Raw genomic sequence first — 21,068 nt, 5'->3', positions numbered from 1 at the left:
GAACAACAGGCGGTTGGTGAGGTCCACGTCCCAGCAGCATCGTCTGCAAAGCGAACAGTCGGAGGAGAGCCGCTGACGTCGGAGATGTTCCGTCAGGCGATGTCGGACATCTCCACAACGATCTAGAAGCAGCAGCAGGAGCTTCAGCAGCAACAGCAGCAGTTCATGCTGCAGGTACTGCAGCAGCTGGCGCCGAGGGCGGGAAACGTCCAGGTGATCTAGTCAGACGGAGAGGCAGACCCAGGTAGCCCTGAAACAATTAGCAGAAATGAAGGTAATGTGTCGAACAATTTAAATTCAGCGATAAACGGCCAGACTCATATTAGTGCAAATACATTACCGGCGGGCAACGCGGTTAGTTGGCTGGCCTCTCAGATTCCGGAGTTTAGTGGCGGTGAAGACGAAAATGTTGCCGTGTGGTCGAGACGGGTCGACCAAGTTGCCGTCATACATGGCGCGTCCAACGGGGTCACATTACTGGCCGCGTCCAGTAAATTAACGAAATTCGCCTGCCAGTGGTATGAGATCCAGACGGGCGAAGTGATCGGATCTTGGCTAGCCCTGAAAATTGAACTCAATAAAATGTTCGAAAAGAAAGTGCCATTTTACAAGGCGATGCAGAAGGTCGAGGCGCGAAAATGGAACGCGCATAAAGAAACGTTTGACCAATACGCAATCGCCAAACTCGCGTTATTGAACAGTTTAAATTTACCGTTAAAAGACTCGATACATCTGTTTATAGGCGGAATAACGCAGAGCTCATTGAGAGCCATAGCTCTCTCGATCGCGGGCGACTCAATTGACGACTTTCTAGTGAAAATGCGCCGTATCGCGGAGGGTGGCGTTGATACCGAACGGAAACGCGGTTCGTCAGCAAACGCGCCTAGAGAAACGAACGTTAATTTGTGCCGAAATTGCGGGAAAAAAGGACATACGCATAAAGAATGTCGAGGTGACACTACCTGCTTTTACTGCAAGGCGAAGGGTCACCGTCAATTTGATTGCCCCGTGCTCAAGAGCAAGGGCGACGGAAAGCCGACGGTACAGGCTCGCCAGGCGACGGCCTATACAGCAGCAGCTGTTTCCTCCGTGGCGTCGAACGACGACGTCGTGGCGATCGTCGCAGAACCAGCCGGAGGCAGATTAGAGCTGTCCCAGCCGACAACGAAAATCACGAACGTCTGCGAAGAAAAATGCGAATTAGAAGCGTTAGTTGATACCGGCACTCCGGTATCATTTATTAACTATCGGATTTTTGCTAAATTTATAATGCCGAAAAAATTCTACCGGCGAATAGGGACTTAGTAAATTTGAGTACAAAACCGTTGAAGGTCGCAGGGATCGTGCCGACTAAAGTAACGTTAAAAGACATTGAAAACAAAACATTCGAAATCCCGTTGTATATATTAAACGAGTCGTACACAGGTGATTTGATTCTAGGTCGCGACTTCATAAAAAAGAACAAACTCACCTTAATTTATAAACACAGCGACGCGTCGGAGGTAAGCTCAACAAGCCGAGTCAGCTTGTTCGAGCAATTGCCGCTCTATATTGAAGATAATCAGGCGCACGACCTGCAGAATATAATTGAAGATAGCATTAGCAATATAGATTTAGAATTTAAGGAAAAATTAATTAACTTGTTAGTAGATATAGAAAATAAGAATGTCGAGCCGATCGAAGATAATTATGAAGTAGAAGTACACTTACGTGATCCTTCAATTTATGCATTTGCGCCGCGACGCTTTGCCTATGCGGAGCGCCTACAGATTAGAGAGATCACCGATGATCTATTAAAAAGAAGAATTATCCGTCCGAGCGTCTCACCATATTGCGCGCGGATAATACCTGTAAGGAAGAAAAATGGTAATATCAGATTATGCGTCGATTTAAGGCCATTAAACAGAGTCGAAAAACAAAAGTATCCGTTTCCGGGTATCGAAGACTGCTTGTCGCGTCTGTCGAATAAAGCCGTTTTCACTTTATTGGACCTGAAAAATGGGTTCCATCAAATCAAGGTACACACGCATTCAACACGGTATTTTTCATTTGCGACGCCAGACGGACAATACGAGTACACACGCTTGCCTTTCAAGTACTCAGAAGCGCCCGCCGAATTTCAAAAACGTGTTATTCAAATTTTAAATCCGTTGATCCGTGCGGATAAAATTTTAGTATATATAGATGACGTTTTAATTCCGACTGAAACGGTAGAACAAAATTTCAAAATTTTAGAAGAGGTGCTTTACCTATTGAAACAGTATCGCTTCGTGTTGAATTATAAAAAATGTATATTCATGAAAAGCGAGATTGAATTTTTGGGATACATTATATCGTCAGACGGAATCGCATTAAATCCAAGACACACGGAGTCGGTAAAGAATTTTAAACAGCCAAGAAACGTTCACGAGGTACAACGATTTTTCGGGCTGACTAGTTATTTCCGAAAATTTATCAAAGATTTCGCGATTAAAGCGAAGCCGTTGCACAATCTTTTGAAGAAAGATACTGCTTTCATTTTCGACGCGGAATGCATGAGAGCATTCGATCAATTGAAAAATGAACTCACCTCAGCGCCGGTTCTAGCGCTTTATAACCCGGCCCTCGACACGGAACTGCACACCGATGCAAGCAGTCTGGGCCTGGGCGCAATACTGCTTCAGAAGCAGAACGACGGTAGATGGTGTCCGGTTGCGTACTTCAGTCAGGCAACCAATAATGCTGAAACGAGATATCACAGCTTTGAGCTCGAAATGTTAGCGATCGTGAGAGCAATTGAAAGATTTCACTTATATCTTTTCGGGCTAAATTTTGTAATTGTTACCGACTGTAATGCCCTTGTGCATGCAGTAAACAAAGCAAATCTTAACTTGCGAATTGCGAGATGGACACTCACCTTGCAAAATTACCGCTTTAAGGTGACGCACCGGCCGAGCAAAAGAATGGCACACGTCGATGCCCTCAGCCGATGCACCGGATACGTGAACGAGCTACCGCTCGAGAGGGAGCTCGAGTTCCGACAATTAGCCGATCCTAAAATTAAAGCAATTAGTGAAGAATTAGAGTTTAAGAATAGCGATAAGTTTAAGTTAATTAATGGTTTAGTTTATTTTATCCGTAACGGGGAAACGAGTTTCGTCGTGCCGGAGTCGATGGAGACCTGCGTGGTCAGGGCTCACCACGACGACATGGCCCATTGTGGCCTAGAAAAAACATTAAAAGGAATCAGACAAAATTATTGGTTCCCGTCGATGCGGAAAAAAAATCTACGATTACATTGAAAATTGTCTTACGTGCATAATGTCCAATGATGCGCCTACTCGTAAAGAGGGGGAGACGAGTCTCTATCCCTCGCCAACAGCACCGTTAGAAATGCTGCACCTTGACCATTTCGGTCCGCTGCAGGAATCTGTGGATAAATACAAGCACATTTTTGTAATAGTCGATGCGTTCACACGATTTACGTGGCTGTGCCCCACGAGATTGACATCCACTGCTGAAGTGGTGGATTATTTAAAAAAAATATGTTATACTTTCGGTAACCCACGAGAAATGGTGTCGGATCGAGGTACTGCGTTTACCTCCAAAGATTTTGCGGAGTTTGCATCGGAATATAAAATTATGGGCGTATTGCCCGAAGGATTTGTTCGACTCGGTTGAAAGTTTTATATGAACCAATTTATGTTAGAAAAATATAATTTTATTTTTCTCGTCAGAGAATGAGTATATGTACAAGTTTTGATTTGTGTATTTAAATTAATTGATTGCGCCAGAGGCGCTTTCTCGGTAAAGGTGTAAGACCGAGAATTAAAAGAAAAATTGACGGGCGCGGTAAGAGATTACCGACCGCGTCTTGGTATACTGAACGGGTCCTAAAAAGGACGGTTCAATTCAATCCGCTCGTTGTAGCCCCTTTCCCGGCGTCGGTGGAACTCCGTTCGGAAAGTGGTCTTCCGTCTGACAACTGTTCTCTGAGCAGGCTCTAGGCGGCGAAGTTTGGATCGCCACGGAACGAGTTTCCGGTGTGCCGTAGGGATGGGCGATCTTTCCAAAAGAAACGATTTTTTGGATCGATCTAGATCGAAGACTTAAACATCGATTTGCCAAAAAATCGACTGTCAAAGAATCGATCTATTAAAAATCGATCTTTTTTATCAAATTTTACAAAATATTAAATATTATTTAAGATTACTCAATTTTTTATAATTACAGCATATTTTTGTTTAAGTATAAAACAATAATTATTGTTTGTTAATATATGTTTATTATTAATGTTTTACAAACATTCATATGTGTGTGTGTGTGTAAATCCTATTTTTTTGGTTTTACAGTCTTCAAATTATTTATCACATTACTTATTACTGATTACAATATCAGCATTAGACACGCATTATTAACATTATTCTTAATATTACTGAGTGTTCAGGAATAAGTATAATTTTAAAGTATATCTCGTCAAATTCGCTGTTGATATTCTCGTTCGAAATCTCACTCATTATTTTGTCAACACAGAACGATACGCGGCGGTCGCGCGACGCGGATCGCCGGCGCGATTCCCCTAAATGAGCGCTCCGCGCATTCGCTCTCTTTCCGCGGGTGAGTAGGCTTCCAGACACCAATCGATACAGATCGAAATACTGTTCGCCTCGCTTATAACACCTTACGTATAACTGTGACTCGGATAATAAAGATTTAATTTAACGAATACAAGAGGGATTCTTCCGAAAATTACCGCCTTGGTGTGCGAGCCTTTGATACAAGGTTTTACCAACGCAAACCGAAACATTCTGGTCCTTCGAGCCGGATCGTCGCCAAGGAGAATTACTGGCCTTCCGAACACTCAAATTCCGAATCACGATCGTCGATATGGACACCTCGACATCTTTCGAGCAGCTTTTGTCTCTACAAACCCAGAAGATGGGTTTCGTATCCCGGGCGCTCGCCAATTACAAGAAGCTGGGGCAAGCCAAAATGACACCTGCGGTAACGCGTCAACGTCTCGTCACCTTGAAGGAAGCCTTTACCACTTGCCAGGAGCTCGACAGTCGAATCGTGCTTCTTGCGGACGATGAAGACAGAGCATCGCATGCCTACTTTACGAAGAATTCGCTTCTGGAATGTGAGGACTGCTACCACGAGGCTGCCGACTACATGGCGGAGGTATTAGAGAGCTACGAATCCCGCACCCCTCCCGCTACTTCATCACAAAACGTAAGTGGCTTTCGTGATGTACTCCGAACCGCGTCGCATCTTCCGAGGATCAACCTACCAACCTTCGACGGGAGCATCGACAAATGGGAAAGTTTTCGCGATAAATTCCAATCGATGATTCACAACGATCATAGTTTGTCAAATGTCGATCGCTTACATTATTTATGCTCATGTGTAAAAGGGGATGCAAGTGACGCGCTTGACCACCTCGCGGTAACCAATCATAATTTCGATATCGCGTGGAAAATTCTGGTCTCTCGTTACGACAACACACGTCGTCTCGTTACCACACATTTACAATCGCTGTTGAATTTGCCGTTGCTCACAACAGAAACCGCTCATGACCTTCGTCAGCTTCGCGACCAAACCAACAAAGCGATACAAGCGCTTAGGAATCTCAACCGTCCTGTCGAACATTGGGATGATTTGCTTGTTTTGCTCGTTGCACAAAAACTTGACAAATACTCGCGTAAGGCTTGGGAACTCAAGCTCGGTGATACTGTAGAATATCCGCGTTATAATGAACTCGATCAATTTCTCGAGTCTCGAATTCGCGCGCTCGAGGCGATTGCACCACCTCCAAAAGAAAAGCCATCCGCTACCTCTAAAGGAAAAACTCTCGCGGCGCATACCGCGTCTACCGTTTCGTTCGCATGTCCGTGGTGCAAAGCCAATCACTTATTATACCAATGTTCTACATTTTTAAAACAAACACCCTCCCAACGTTTCGATTTTATTAAACAGCAAAAACGATGTTTAAACTGCTTTAGTAGTAAGCATTCTGTCAAAGATTGTTCAAATTCTCGCGTATGCCGCCAGTGTAATAAACGTCATCACACGTTGTTACATTTCGATAACTCGACTCAGCCGGATAAAACTGAGTCACCACCGGCGATAAGCAAAATTGTAAACGAAGTCACGTCGCATTTACTATCGAAAACCGTCGCGCCGAATTCTAATATTCTGCTCGCGACTGCCCGTGTGAAAGTCTACTCGCCTGTTGGACGTTTTACGACTGTACGCGCGCTTTTGGATCAAGGCTCCGTTTCTACGTTTATTACCGAATCGCTCGCGCAACGTTTACGACTCCCAAAATTAAATCGTTCGATTTTCGTCACCGGCATCAGCGAGATGCAATCCGTTGTCCGGCATGCTGCCCACATTACCATTACGCCGGCGAATTACGACGAACCCGCTTATTCAACGACCGCGCTCATTCTTCGATCGTTGACAAAATATCTGCCGAATCGAATAAGCACTATGTGCACGTGGAACCATGTCGACGGACTCCAATTAGCTGATAGTGACCCCATGAGTACCGACCCGATTGATATGATAATCGGAGCGGACTTATTCGGCATGCTTGTTCTCGATGGTGTTCGAAAAGGTTCCGAAATGGAGCCTACCGCGCAAAATACCACTCTCGGTTGGATTATTTCAGGTCCAATCGCATCGTCTTCGACCAATTGTTCGATTTCTGAGATCGCGCATCACGGAGTTGTTCTTGAAGCGTTAGATCTCGACCTTCGTCGTTTCTGGGAGACTGAAGAAGTCCCTCAGCCCCAACGCCACAGCCCTGACGAGCGAAAGTGTGAAGAGCACTTCCTCGCTACCCATTCCCGCACTCCTCAAGGACGCTACATTGTTAGATTACCGTTTAAAACCGGACCACCAATCTCGTTAGGAGAATCTCGTTTCATTGCCGAATCGAACCTCTACCGCCTAGAGCAACGTTTCAGACGCAACCCATCTATCGCTTCCGAATATCACGACTTTCTCGCGGAGTACGAAAACCTCGGTCATATGATTAAAAGTCCACCGACAGAAATTGTTCATACGGATCAAAGTTATTATATACCGCACCACGCTGTCTTACGTGACAGCAGTGCAACCACTCGGCTGCGGGTTGTTTTTAACGCCTCCTGCCGTACCACTAACGGAACCTCGCTAAACGATAACATGTTTATCGGACCTAAACTTCAAAGGGATTTGGCCGCTGTCATAATGCAGTGGCGCCAACATCGTTACGTATTTACCGCCGATATCGCTAAAATGTATCGGCAAATATTAGTTGACTTCCGCGATACTGATTATCAGCGCATTCTATGGCGCTCTTCTCCCAGTGAACCTGTTCGCGACTACCGTCTTCTCACTGTGACGTACGGCACTGCCGCCGCTCCATATCTCGCTCTTCGAGTGCTCGACCAACTCGCTGAAGATAACGGTGCCCAATTTCCATTAGCCGTCCCGGTTCTCCGTCATCAGACATACGTCGATGATTGCGCGTTCGGAGCCGATGATCGCATCCTTGCACGGCAAACGCGCGACCAATTAATCGCGCTTCTCGCTAAAGGAGGCTTTCGTCTGCGAAAATGGGCAAGTAATTCCACAGATCTCTTGTCAGACCTCGATCCTGCCGATCATGGACTAGCCACTCACAAAGTCCTTCAAGACGATGAGCACCTTAAAGTATTAGGAGTCATTTGGAATCCGAAGCTCGATGCGTTTCAACTTCGCGTATCTCTCCCGTCTTTGCCGGGAAAAACCAAAAGAACTGTTCTCTCGACTATCGCTAAGTTTTTCGATCCGATGGGATGGGCTACTCCCGTCATCATCGGTGCGAAAATATTCATGCAACGATTGTGGTCGCTCCAATGTCAGTGGGACGATGAAATTCCATGTGAACATTTCGACTACTGGGCAAATTATCACCACCAATTACCGTGTCTCGAGGCTCTCAGTATTCCGCGCTGGACGACGCATGGATCCCATACTCTGCACAGCGCACTTCATGGCTTTTCCGATGCCTCAACTATGGCCTTTGCAGCAGTTGTTTACCTTCGCGTTGTTAATGTCGATGGCTCAATTACCATCTCTCTTCTCATCGCAAAATCGAAAGTGGCACCTCTTAAAACGATCAGCGTTCCCCGATTGGAATTGTCAGCTGCGCTTCTTCTCGCTCGGTTAGTTAATTATGCGCGTTCTGCTCTTCAACTTCCGAGCATCGAATGTCACTGTTGGACCGACTCAACGATCACACTCGCTTGGCTGAGGCAGTCTCCGTCTCGATGGAAAACTTTCGTTGCCAATCGCGTTTCGATCGTTCAGTCCTTGCTTCCTGGAATTTATTGGCGTCATGTCCCAACTCAGGACAATCCTGCCGATTGCGCTTCTCGCGGTCTAGCTCCCGATGCTCTCGCAAATTATAATTTATGGTGGGCAGGCCCTTCATGGCTTTGTCAATCTCCAGAGTCTTGGCCGACTTTCGATCTCTCGATACCATCTGATACCACCCTTGAACAGCGTTCTCAACCACCTATTCACTCCTTACATTCGACCCCTCGTTGGAATCTCGCATCACGTTATTCCTCGTGGCCTCGATTGCTCCGAATTACCGCTTACCTTTACCGTTTTCTTAATCGACTCCGATCCTCTAAAAGCGCCTCGCCTACACCAGCGAGTCTGCTTCCCGAAGAGATTCAGAAAGCCAAACATTACTGGCTCCAGGTTATGCAGTCAGAGATGTTTCCTATTGAAATCTCGACTTTACAACGGCAACTTCCGTTACCAAAAACCAGTTCCTTATCTGCACTCAATCCTTATTTTGACGCTGACAGACTTCTTCGTATCAGAGGACGGCTCCGTCATGCATGCCTTCCAGAAGCGACAAAAAATCCGCTCGTATTACGAGCACACCCATTGTTAATTCTTATTATTCAGCATCATCATCTAAGAACGTTACATGCTGGTCCTCAATTAACGCTCGCTTCATTACGTAATGAATTTTGGATTATCCGATCTCGCGCTACCGTCCGTGCCGTTCTGTATCAGTGCGTACAATGCACTCGTGAGCGCGCTAAAAAACCTGTCGAACTCATGGGCGATCTACCGGACGCGAGAGTTAACCGTGCCGCTCGCGCATTTATACATACCGGCGTTGATTACGCTGGACCAATCGCTGTCCGAACCGCGCCCGGCCGAGGACACAAATCGCAAAAGGCTTATATTACGTTGTTCGTATGCCTGACGACCAAGGCTATACACTTAGAACTTGTTTCCGATTATAGTTCGCCGACCTTTATTGCGGCGTACCAGCAATTTGTCTCCCGCCGAGGACTACCGCAGTCCATGTACTCAGACAATGGAACAACATTTCATGGCGCTAACCGAGAATTGTCCGAAGCTCACGCAAAAGCAATTCGCGATCCAAGTTTTCGAAATCGGCTCGCTACCGATGGAACCGCGTGGCAGTTCCTACCCCCAGCCGCACCCCATTTCGGCGGACTGTGGGAGGCCGGTGTTCGGAGCGTGAAACACCACATAAAGCGTTGCATAGGCCTCCACACATTAACCTTTGAAGAAATGACCACACTTCTTTGCCGCATTGAAGCTTGCCTAAATTCCCGTCCGATAGCTCCCGTTTCCGATAATCCTGATGATTATCACGCGTTAACGCCTGGTCATTTCTTGATCGGTACCCCTCTTATCGCTCCCGCCGAACCAAGCGTGCTCGATTTAAACGAGAATCGATTGTCGCGTTGGCAAATGATTCAACGTCTGACGGAAGAGTTTTGGCGGTCATGGTCAAGCGATTACTTGCACTCCCTTCAACAACGCCCAAAATGGCGCGTTATACAGCGACTGGCTAAAGTCGGCCAAATAGTCCTAGTGCGCAATCCCTTAGCCCCGCCAAGCCAATGGGAACTTGGACGAATTATCGCTTGTTATCCGGGAGATGATGGCCTGACGCGAGTTGTCACGGTCAAAACTTCTCGTTCCGAATATAAACGTCCGATCGTGAAACTATGCTTCTTACCTGTCGCGATTAATACCGAAGAATTAAAAGATTCCGTCATGGCGGGCGGAATCTCGTCTTTATAAGCGATACCATAACGTTCTTTGTTAGTGAAATCTCAACCGGATACCGATATTCATTGTACAGCGTTTATTTCATTATGTATTCTATCGTTGTCAAAACCATTTCTAACTCCTTTCGAATGTATACATTCGAGGCGGGCGGTATGTTCAGGAATAAGTATAATTTTAAAGTATATCTCGTCAAATTCGCTGTTGATATTCTCGTTCGAAATCTCACTCATTATTTTGTCAACACAGAACGATACGCGGCGGTCGCGCGACGCGGATCGCCGGCGCGATTCCCCTAAATGAGCGCTCCGCGCATTCGCTCTCTTTCCGCGGGTGAGTAGGCTTCCAGACACCAATCGATACAGATCGAAATACTGTTCGCCTCGCTTATAACACCTTACGTATAACTGTGACTCGGATAATAAAGATTTAATTTAACGAATACAAGAGGGATTCTTCCGAAAATTACCGCCTTGGTGTGCGAGCCTTTGATACAAGGTTTTACCAACGCAAACCGAAACACTGAGTTTATCACTTAAATTTAATACTCAAACTAAATATTGCATATTTTATATATGTATTATTGTGCGATTTTTTTAACTTATAAATAAAAGGGTAGACTTAAAACAGGTACAAATGTAACTTAATCTGAAAGATGCCAATCTACCATATTTAAAGAACTTAAAAATAATAATCTAGAAAGCCTATCGCCTTTCAGCCGATTGCGATTGTCTAACATTATGTTACCTGTACGGGAAAAAAGTCGTTCCGAAGGAACCGATGTCGCTATAGTAGACAAGTACTTAAGGGCAATCTTACTTAAGTTGAAACTAGTACTTTCTAAAGAGGTCCAGTACTGTATTGGATTCATTTCTAAAGGCAAAATATCTTGGCTGAGATAATTTTTCAATTGACTATGTAAGCCAGATCCAGAACCATTTTTTGAAATTAAGTCATTAGCCTTTGCAACTAATGAGCTGTGGGTACTCCACAGACTAGTTGAGTCGACTTCAGTACGCACACTAGTTTGATTTTCAACATTTACTCGTTCATTTTTTGTCACATCTTTAAGTAATTCATTAATTTTATGAATTGCATTACAGCATGACAATTGACTTTCAAAGTATAATTTACGAAATCGCGGATCAAGTATCGTTGCAATTGCATAATGCTCATTGTTTTCAATATTACTAAATCTTGCATTAATTTCCTGCAAAATATACTTTTTTAAATGTTTTCCAATATCAGATTCTGGATTTAGCTCGTTTATTTTAACACGTAGTAAATAAATCATAGAAATGACCTTGCTGATTGTAGGATATTTTTCGCCAGATATTTCTGCAGTAATCGTTTCAAACGGTTTTAACATTTTTAGTATTTCTTGAGCAGTTGCTACCTCAAACGCGGATATCATGGGCGGAGAATTGCGTTGATTAATCAAAACTGCACTTACATGATCGATTACTTGCATGAATCTTTCAAGCATATAGTAAGTAGATGACCATCGCGTAGAAACTTCCTGAACTAATTTCAAAGAAATTCCCGAAACGCTTTGACTTTTACGAAATTCATCCGCCGCAACAACGCTATGTTTAAAGTAACTTACAATTAATTTAATTTTATCAATAAGTAGTTTCAAATCTGGCAGTTTTTCAAACATTTTAGCGGGAATAAGATTTATCGAATGCGAGAAACATGCTACATGTTTACTTTTGCCAAAAACAGTTTCTACTGCTTTTACTATGTTCGCAGCATTGTCTGTTACCACGGCTTGAATTTTACATAATGGAATATTCCAATCCTTACAGACTGTATTTAAAACGGTTCCTAAATATGTTGCGGTATGCCTTTCTTCCAATTCGTATACTCCTATTGACACGGAAATCAATTCACCTTCTAACATAAAGTGGACAGTTACGCCCAAAAAACTAACCGTATTCAGGACTTCGGTTCACACATCGCAGGTTAAGATAATTGTAGTTGCAGCCGACAGTTTGTTCATCATGAGAAGCGACAGCATTTCATACTTATTGTCCATTAGTTCCGTGAATTGTTTACGAGCAGGAATTTTGTAGAGAGGAGCAATAACTTTTAAAAAATATTGAAAGCCATTCTTTTCGACCGTGTTTAATGGCATATTATCTTTGGCAACCATGAATAAAAGGGCATTAGTTATTACCGCTGCTTTAGCACCTCCATCTGTAAAATAATTAGTCAATATAATATACTTACTTATTATTAATAATTGTTTATAAATACACAAGTAAAACACACACACACACACACACACAAAATTCTAGCAATCAATTACAATAGTTTACAGCCAAAAATTATTTTGAACCAAACAAAGTGTTATAGATTTTTGGATGCTGAAAACAATGGCGCAAATCAAATTCCACGAGCATGTCAGGTTTTCAGCATCCAAAAATCTATAAGAAACATCTTGTCTAGTGAATAATTATTTTAAAAAATATTTTCTGTAAACTACTGTTATTGTTCTAACCTACCTACTTTTTCTTTACAGATTTAAATAACATTAAAATGCAGTTGTTAATAATTTACCTTCAAAAGCTGTGATCATTTTTATTGCAGTATCGATGCGTGGTTGCGACGAGCTATTTTTGCGTTTACCAGATATTAACATTTTTGACGCATCAGTAACCTGTAAATTTCATTTTTGTTACATTACAAATATTAAAATTATTCCGTGAACATGTAACTACAATGGCTCTCTTTTTCGCATGTATTACCGATGATGAATTCACTTTAATTCCCGTACTTGTACTGGGAGTAGGATTAGCATTAGGCGTAATATTCTCAGTCTCTTCAGTCTGGAAAAATAAATTTCGAGATATTAGGACATTAAAAATACGATATATTTTTAATATTTTTTTATTTTGTTTAAGTAATAGTAGTACTAAAAATATAACAAAAATTTCGGGCAAAAATATATAATTGAATCGCGCTTTCGATTGAGCTGCATCACCCCAATCCGCACATGTAAACATTTATAATATTGATGGTCTGGTTAAAGTTGCACTTTTGACGTGATAATTATAAGTGATGAGTTATTCTATTAATAAATAGATTTTCTGAATTATTACATACAAAAATAAGAAAAAAAGTGCAAACTTCAACGTGGATCAAGCTTTGCGACCATGCATGCCAATTAAAAGCACAAGAAATTAACATTTGTCTCCGCATTGTACTTACACATGAAGCTTCAGCAGGAATATCTTGACACACTTCAATGAATTGGTCATCCGTTGTTTGTTGAATGCCACGGTTGTTTGCTATGTTTTCCCCAATGGCTTTGTGACATCTTTTCAGATGGTTAGTTAGGTTAGTGGTATTGCCACTACATCTAACTTGCCTTTGGCATATTTTGCAAATACCACCACGTGAATCCTTTAAAAAGTATTGCCACACACTGCTTCTTTTCACCTTACCCATTTCAAACTTTTTTTGTATTTTGTCGCCCTTTTTATACTTCGTCCAGCAAGAGAATTATCTGACTCGGACAAAAACTCGTCCATTTTACGCAGGCCCCCCCCCCCCCCCCCCCCCGGCACCCATTCCACATAACTGTACTGCTCATGCAGCTTGTTAATGCCAACGCTCTCCCCACTTTGACCGCTATGCTTCTCCTATGCGCAAAAAGAGGTATATTCTCTTTGGACAGAGTATAGACAGTCCCGAGTAGGAAAGAGATGTCAACGAAAACACGTGACCAGTTCTGTGATTGGCTGACACAATTCTGCATAGGAACAGGAATCGGTATAATTGGCTGGCACTGAAAATCAGAATTGGTCACGTGATACTGTTAGCGTCTCTCTGAATATATTCTCTATTGTGATTGATATACCCACAATCGATAAATGTATCAAAGCTTATGGAGGATTCACACCGCGTCCGATGTTCGACGTACGACGTCCGATATCCAATAATAGAGCTGGTTTTCTAAATGATAAAATATCTTTAGCTAAAATTTCTAGAAAACGACCTCTTTTATTGGATATCGGACGTCGTACGTCGGACATCGGACACAGTATGAATCCTCCATTAGAGCAAACAAATTTGTATAGATGCATAATGCACATACGCGAAAAATCAACCAATGCGTTCAGTGGATTTTATATTTTTATAGCATCGATCTTTGGTCTCAAGAAACGATTCACTGGATTAATCGAAACTGTAAGATCGATCTAAAAAAATCGAAAATCGGATGCAAAAGATCGATTCTTTAGAAGATCAATTTAAAATCGCCCATCCCTAGTGTGCCGGTGGCTGCCACCGTCTCGGCTCTCGCCTTGCGAGGCAGCGTGAGAAAAACTGCGAGACAATTTGCCTCTGGTTAAGTTCTGCTAAAGCAGAGTATGACTCAGATCAAGGGCTCTTGGAGAGAGCTCGCCTTGAAGCAAGTGAGTGAGGAAAGATCTGCGGAGAAGCTCTTTTATATTGCTTCGATCGAAGCTTGATCGCGAAAAAGCTTATGGTGGTATGTTACACCAATTATACTGTCGTGATCAGGAGGATGTCCGGAGACTAAAGAACGAACGCTCGACACAAGATCTGGGTAGGAAAAAGATATATTTTTCACTCAAACGGAAAAGCGTCCTACACGCGAACCACACGTAAAAACAAGTGACTGTCCGTTTGCACACTGCGCGCCTTTTTCTTCTTCCGCGTCCTCACGAGCCGAGCGCTCTGATTGGTTGCGGCCTTTTTCGCCGCTCGATCTAGTGACTATTTTATTGTCACCACTTAACAGTGCGCCACAATACCCCCTTCGAGTAACGTAATTATTATCTACGATACTTTACCCGAGAGCTTACATCTAAATCACAGTTTCATAACTAAGTTTAACGTTCTTACTTTTAATTAATATGTGCGCGTGCTTAATGCTAAAAAAAAGTCTTTATATGAACACACGCATAATTATGCTGGAAAAGAAAAGAAAACAATTAATGGAATGAAGAAATAAGGAATACTGTAGAAGAATAAACTTAAAGTCTCTAAATTTATAGTTTATAGTTTGAATCGGAGACGTTTTGTCTTAGGACCGCTATAAGTTTTTAGCACTCTTTGGCTTTGCACTATCACCGGCGAGGTTGGCTGCGATACCTTCACTGTCACTTTTTTGCCAGCCACTGACCTCTGCTTCGTAGTCAGCGTTGCTGTAGGTGCGGTGATGTTACCGTTTGACGATTTTGCAGGCGTGACTTTCGGTTCCTCCGGCGTTTCCGGCTGTTGAGATGGGACTTGTTGACATTGGTTATCCGAATTGGCTTGGGCTGTCATGCTGATATCCTCTTGAAGTTGGTATGCCGGTTTTTAACGCTCGGTATTGACAACCAGTTCCTTATCGGCGTTTAACCGAATCTTGAAAACTCTGTCAGTGATTCTCTCTAGGATTTTGAACGGTCCGGAGTATGGCTGCTTGAGAGACTTCTTCACCGTGTCATCGCGCAAAAACACATGTGTACAGGTGTACAGGTCCTTGAAAACGAAGGATGTGTTCTTGATGTGGTGTGCGGTAGGCGTCGGTCTAAGTCTTCGCATAATCTCGCGAAATCTCTCTACAAAAACTTCGGGATCCTCGTCCAATTCTTCTTCCTGGAAAAACTCTCCCGGAATACGTAGTGTAGAACCATATACCAATTCCGCGGGTGTGCACTTGATGTCGTCCTTATACGCTGATCGTATGCCTAAAAGTACGACAGGCAACGCGTCGATCCAGTTGGACTCTTCATGGCACATCAATGCTGTTTTATTTGTACGGTGAGAACGCTCTATCATGCCGTTTCCTTGTGGGTGGTACGCAGTGGTCCTGACCCTCTTGCAGCCGATCATGTTTTTTAGGGCGTTGAAAAGTCGAGCTTCAAATTGGCTGCCCTGGTCTGTGGTAATGCAGCGAGGCGCTCCGAATCGCGCAATCCAGTGGGTATACAGAGCATTAGCGATGGTGTCAGCTTCTATATCTTTGAGCGGAATTGTCTCCGGCCATCTGGAAAAACGATCAATCAAGGTTAAACAATACTTGTACCCATTAATTGAGCGAAGTGGTCCCACCAGGTCAGTATGAATGTGATCAAAACGTCTGCTTGGAATATGGATTTTGTCTGGGTGATTTTTATTGTGTCTATGAATTTTAGAGCGTTGGCAGACAATGCACGTCTTAGCCCAAAGCGTAATTTGTTTGTTCATGCTTGGCCACACGAATTTTTTGCTAATAACTTTGGCTGTGCTCCTCCCACTGGAATGAGATAACCTATGGACATTGTCGAAGATTTGTCGTCTCAATGATTTGGGTATGTATGGGCGGATGTCTCCTGTAGACACGTCGCAGTACACTGCCTCCAAAGCTTCATTGATGATCACTTTCTGCAGTCGTAACGAAGTATTGCAAGATTTAAGCAGATGCTTAAGCTCCTCGTCGTCCTTTTGTTCCCAGGCGATTTGAACGTCGTCCACAATTACAGGTATTGCAATAGTTTCTACTCTGGAGAGGGCGTCGGCGGCCACATTTTCTGCCCCCACGATGTGCTTGATGTTGGTTGTGAATTGGCTGATGAAGTCCAGCTGTCGAAGTTGATGCGGAAGAGCTTTTTCGGGTTTTTGTTTGAACGCGAACACCAGCGGTTTATGATCCGTTCGTATCTTAAGTTCACGGCCCTCGACCATGTATCGAAAATACCGTAGTGAATTATAGATTGCTGCTAACTCTCGGTCATATGCGCTCCATCCCCTTTTACGTTCCGACAACTTCTTTGAGTAAAAACCGATGGGCGACCACTTCCCAGATACTTGCTGTTCCAACGTAGCTCCCATACAGGTATCAGATGCATCGGTGGTAAGTCGCAGAAGTGCATTTTCCACCGGATGAGTTAGAAGTGTAGCGTTGGCCAACTCGCTCTTGCAGCGTTCGAACGCCAGTTCAGACTGGGCTGTCCAAAGAATAGGGCGTTTGTCGTTCTTGATGCTATTTTTAATATAAGCGTTTAACAATGCTTGACTCGAAGCTGCTCTTTCTACGAATCGACGGTAAAAGTTGATGAGCCCTAAGAATCTCCTCATCTCTTGAACGTTTTCTGGTTTCTTGTATTCGTGAATTGCGACAACACGGTCGGGTAACGGCAGCGAACCCTCGCTGGTAATTTCATAACCTAGGAAGGCGATCTCGCTCTTGCCGAAAACGCATTTCTCGACCTTGATTGTAAGGCTGTAACGGTGCGTATTTTTACGCCTCACGGGCGGTGCGTAATGATGCGGAATTTCGACGGTATGCGGATTTTTCGATGCGGAATTACGACGGTGCGTAGTTAGCGAAGCGGATTCTTACGACGCGGAATAACTCGTCGGTCTGCCAGAGTTCGTTCGTGTGGTTTATCGGGAGACTCCAAATTAACAAGAATAATTTAAAGAAAAATAACTATTTATTCAATAAAGCATTATAATTATAAAAGAAAATAGTAACAACGAGTACATGTGTATTTCTGGAACGGTCTAATATCTTAACGGTATAATCGGATACAACTATCGTAAATAAATAAATAATTCCTTATCGGTTAGACGAGTTAATATTGCGACGGTACATGTTTATAATTCTAATTGCGAACGAATGAATAATGAACGGAAAATAAACGGCGTAAATCGTTGGTGCGCTTTTGGCTGAATTATAAACAAATTAAATTATTTAAGGGATTAGGCCACCCCTAAAGTTTAAAAAAATCGAATTTTTTTTTTTGCTTAAATCATTAGTTTTAAGTCTTAAAAATAAGATGAAAACAGTTTTATAGCGAAATTGCACTCCTAACATGTTGTTAGAGCTGTCTTAGCGAAGCGCCTCGCCGCGCTGCCGAGCGGCTTAAGGTGTTTCGGAGCGCGGCGGCGTTCTTTATGCTCCGCAGGTATATAGGACCATTTTTCGAATGAAAAGGGGGTCCTGCTCGATATATATAGATGTCACTACAATTATACAGCTGTTATAGCGTCGGTTTTAGTGTCACGACGCCGTTAGTAAATATCACACGTGTTACGTTATTTCGGAGCATTTAGAGTAATTTAAAAGTTATGGCGAGTAAAAAGATAACGTATGATACCAAAAAGGGTTCCCGAAATACACCTGGACGTGCTTGTAGAACTAACATTAATAAGAGAAAGGTATTAAATCGATATCAGATGGAGCAAGAAACTGAGAGTGTGAGCACCTCCGCCAAAAAAATTAAGACTTTGATAGAAGAGTATGATACAGAGATATCTTCGGCTTTTGAATATTGTTTTATTGATTTTTTAACTGTTTTTACTGCATTATCACAAATATTAGTGTGCAAACAATGTGGAACAAGAGTTGTTTTTAATGACAAAAGTAAGCGAGGCTTAGGTTACAAAATCGTGGTGAAATGTGACAAATGCGAACCAACTGTCATCAATGCTGTTCCAGTTATTAAAAAAAATGCATACGGTATAAATCGCCGTATTATTTTTGCCATGAGATTGCTCGGCATCGGTCTTCATGGCATAACAAAATTCTGCGCTTTTATGGATTTACCACACCCAATTTTTCATTCTTTCTACGACACTGTTATTAAAAATATATTTACCGCTACTACTGTTGTTCGTGAAAAGTCGTTAAAAAAAGCTGCTGCAGGAGAAAAACAAATTAGTGAAGAAAATGGTCACAACTGCTTAACAGTATCCGGCGATGGATCATGGCGCAAAAGAGGATTTTCATCTTTGTTTGGCATCGCTACATTGATTGGATAGTTTACTGGTAAAGTTGTAGATGTTATTGTGAAATCCAAATATTGCAAAATGTGTGAGTTCTGGGAGAAGAAAACAGACTCTGCTGAATACGAAGAGTGGGCAAAAAATCATCATAATCAATGCCAAGCAAACCACGAAGGTTCGTCCGGTAAGATGGAAGTGGACGCTATTGTGGAAATGTTTTGCCGATCTGAAGAATTACATGGTGTTAAATATTCTAACTACGTGGGTGACGGAGACAGCAAAACATTTAAAGGCATATTAGATTGTGAGCCTTACGACAATTTTACTGTGTGCAAAAAGGAGTGTGTAGGCCATGTGCAAAAACGCATGGGTACTCGGCTTAGAAATTTAAAAAAAAACAGTAAAGGTCTGGGTGGAAAGGGTAAGCTTACCGGTAAATTAATAGATGAATTGACAATTTATTATGGCTTAGCAATCAGGCGTAATGTCGATTCAGTCGAAAAAATGAAGAAAGAAATCTAGGCAACATTGTATCATAAAATATCGACTGACGAAAAATTACAGCACGACTTTTGCCCTGCCGGCGAAAACTCTTGGTGTTCCTACCAAAAAGCGAAGGCAACTAACAAACTTTCAGAATACAAGCATAAAACACCAATGAAATCTGTTGTTTTCGATGCTGTTAAACCGATTTATGAAGAATTAAGTAAAGACGAACTTTTATTAAGATGTTTAGGAGGCTTCACGCAAAACAGCAATGAAAGTTTTAACGCGACTGTGTGGGCACTGGCACCAAAATCTTATGCAAGTGGAAAAAAAAGAATTGACATTGCAACAAATATTGCTGTTTGTAATTTCAACGATGGATTCAGGAGCATAATGGAAATTATGGAAGTTTTAAATCTTTGTGTGGGCCCCAATTGTTACAATTTTTGTGAGGAAGCGGACGCGCGGCGCATTAAAGCGGCTGAGCACAGTCTGACCGACGCAGCAAAAGAGGTCAGAAAATCGTTATTATCCACTAAAAAGAAAGCTGATGAAGCTGATACAGAGGTGGAAGGGCAGCTTTATGGGGCAGGCATCGCAGACTAAAGGTAAAATTAAAATTTTTATTTTTATAGACAAAAAATCCTCTTGAAAAACTTTAAACGTGTTTTTCTCAAAACAGCATTTTTTAAATCGGTGTACAATATAACTTTTACAGTTTTTATCCGATTTACTTGAAATTTTAATAGTATATTCTTCAATGTATTCTGCAAAGAAGTACGTAGGCTTTTTCCAAAATATTGAAAACTTTTTTTGCAATTAACATTTTTATATGTAAATTTTAGGACAAAAATGCAAATTTTTAGTAAAATAGTTGCCATTTTGAGAAAAATCAATATTTTGAAAAATCCCTACGTACTTCTTTAGTTTTTGATATGTAGATTATGAAAATCTTTCGTTTTTTGTTCCAGGTCAAACCGTGTGTCTGAAATCCTGTACACCGATTTCAAGTTGCAGAAAAACAGGATTTTGCAAGTGAGCTAGTGTGCCGCCATTTTCAATATTAAAAATATTAAAAAAATATTTTTTTACTATGTTTTATATGTACAATAAAGCCCTCTAAACAGATTTTTAATAAAGTCATTCATTTACTCAAAAAAAATTCCTAAACTTATGCATGATTTTAAGGCCTCAGGGATGGCCTAACCCCTTAATCGGTCGGTTCGTACGGTACGAAGCAAAGTAATAAAAAATAAGCGATAACGCATATATCCGAGCCTTGCTGAGTCATCGACGGTTGCCGGTACGCTGTGTCCAAAGACAGTGAGAGACTTCTCTCGTGCAAGGGGTATCGGAAGTCAAACGCCGGGAACACCCGACCGAGGCAGAGAACACCCTGTCCCTAGAACGACGGAGAGTCGGAAGTCGAACGCAGAGACACCCGGCCGAGGCAGAGAACGCCCTGCCTTTAGAACGACGGAGAGTCGGAAGTCGAACGCCGAGACACCCGGCCGAGGCAGAGAACGCCCTGCCCCTAGAACGACGGAGTTATAGGAAGTCGAATGCCGGGAACACCCGACCGAAGCAGAGAACGCCCTGCCTCTAGAACGACTATCGGGATGGGAGCGAGTACGACCGGAGTTTCAGAGTGCGCCCTGAGGCTTGTCCAAGTCGTACTCGGGGAATGGGTCTCGATCTGTTTCGCGAGCCGGCTTTTATACCGGTCGCGCTACCCCCACTTGGGGTGCTACCCTACCCGGCGGCTACCCCTTCTT

General features: G+C 42.7%; 1 protein-coding gene and 1 pseudogene across 1 annotated transcript; both read left to right on the top strand.

The window, feature by feature from the left end:
• The first annotated feature begins 4,866 nt into the window (after window positions 1–4,866).
• LOC136999506 (uncharacterized) lies at window positions 4,867–10,092 on the top strand. The gene has a single exon (XM_067353847.1). The coding sequence runs from the start codon at window positions 4,867–4,869 to the stop codon at window positions 10,090–10,092; it is 5,226 nt and encodes a 1,741-aa protein (XP_067209948.1).
• A 7,084-nt stretch (window positions 10,093–17,176) lies between these two features.
• Window positions 17,177–20,327, top strand: LOC136999358 (uncharacterized; annotated as a pseudogene).
• The last annotated feature ends 741 nt before the right edge of the window (window positions 20,328–21,068 follow it).

This window comes from Linepithema humile, chromosome 4 (genome assembly GCF_040581485.1).
Source record: "Linepithema humile isolate Giens D197 chromosome 4, Lhum_UNIL_v1.0, whole genome shotgun sequence".
In the NCBI taxonomy this organism is placed as follows: domain Eukaryota; kingdom Metazoa; phylum Arthropoda; class Insecta; order Hymenoptera; family Formicidae; genus Linepithema; species Linepithema humile.
This window is presented reverse-complemented; position numbering and strand designations above follow the sequence as displayed.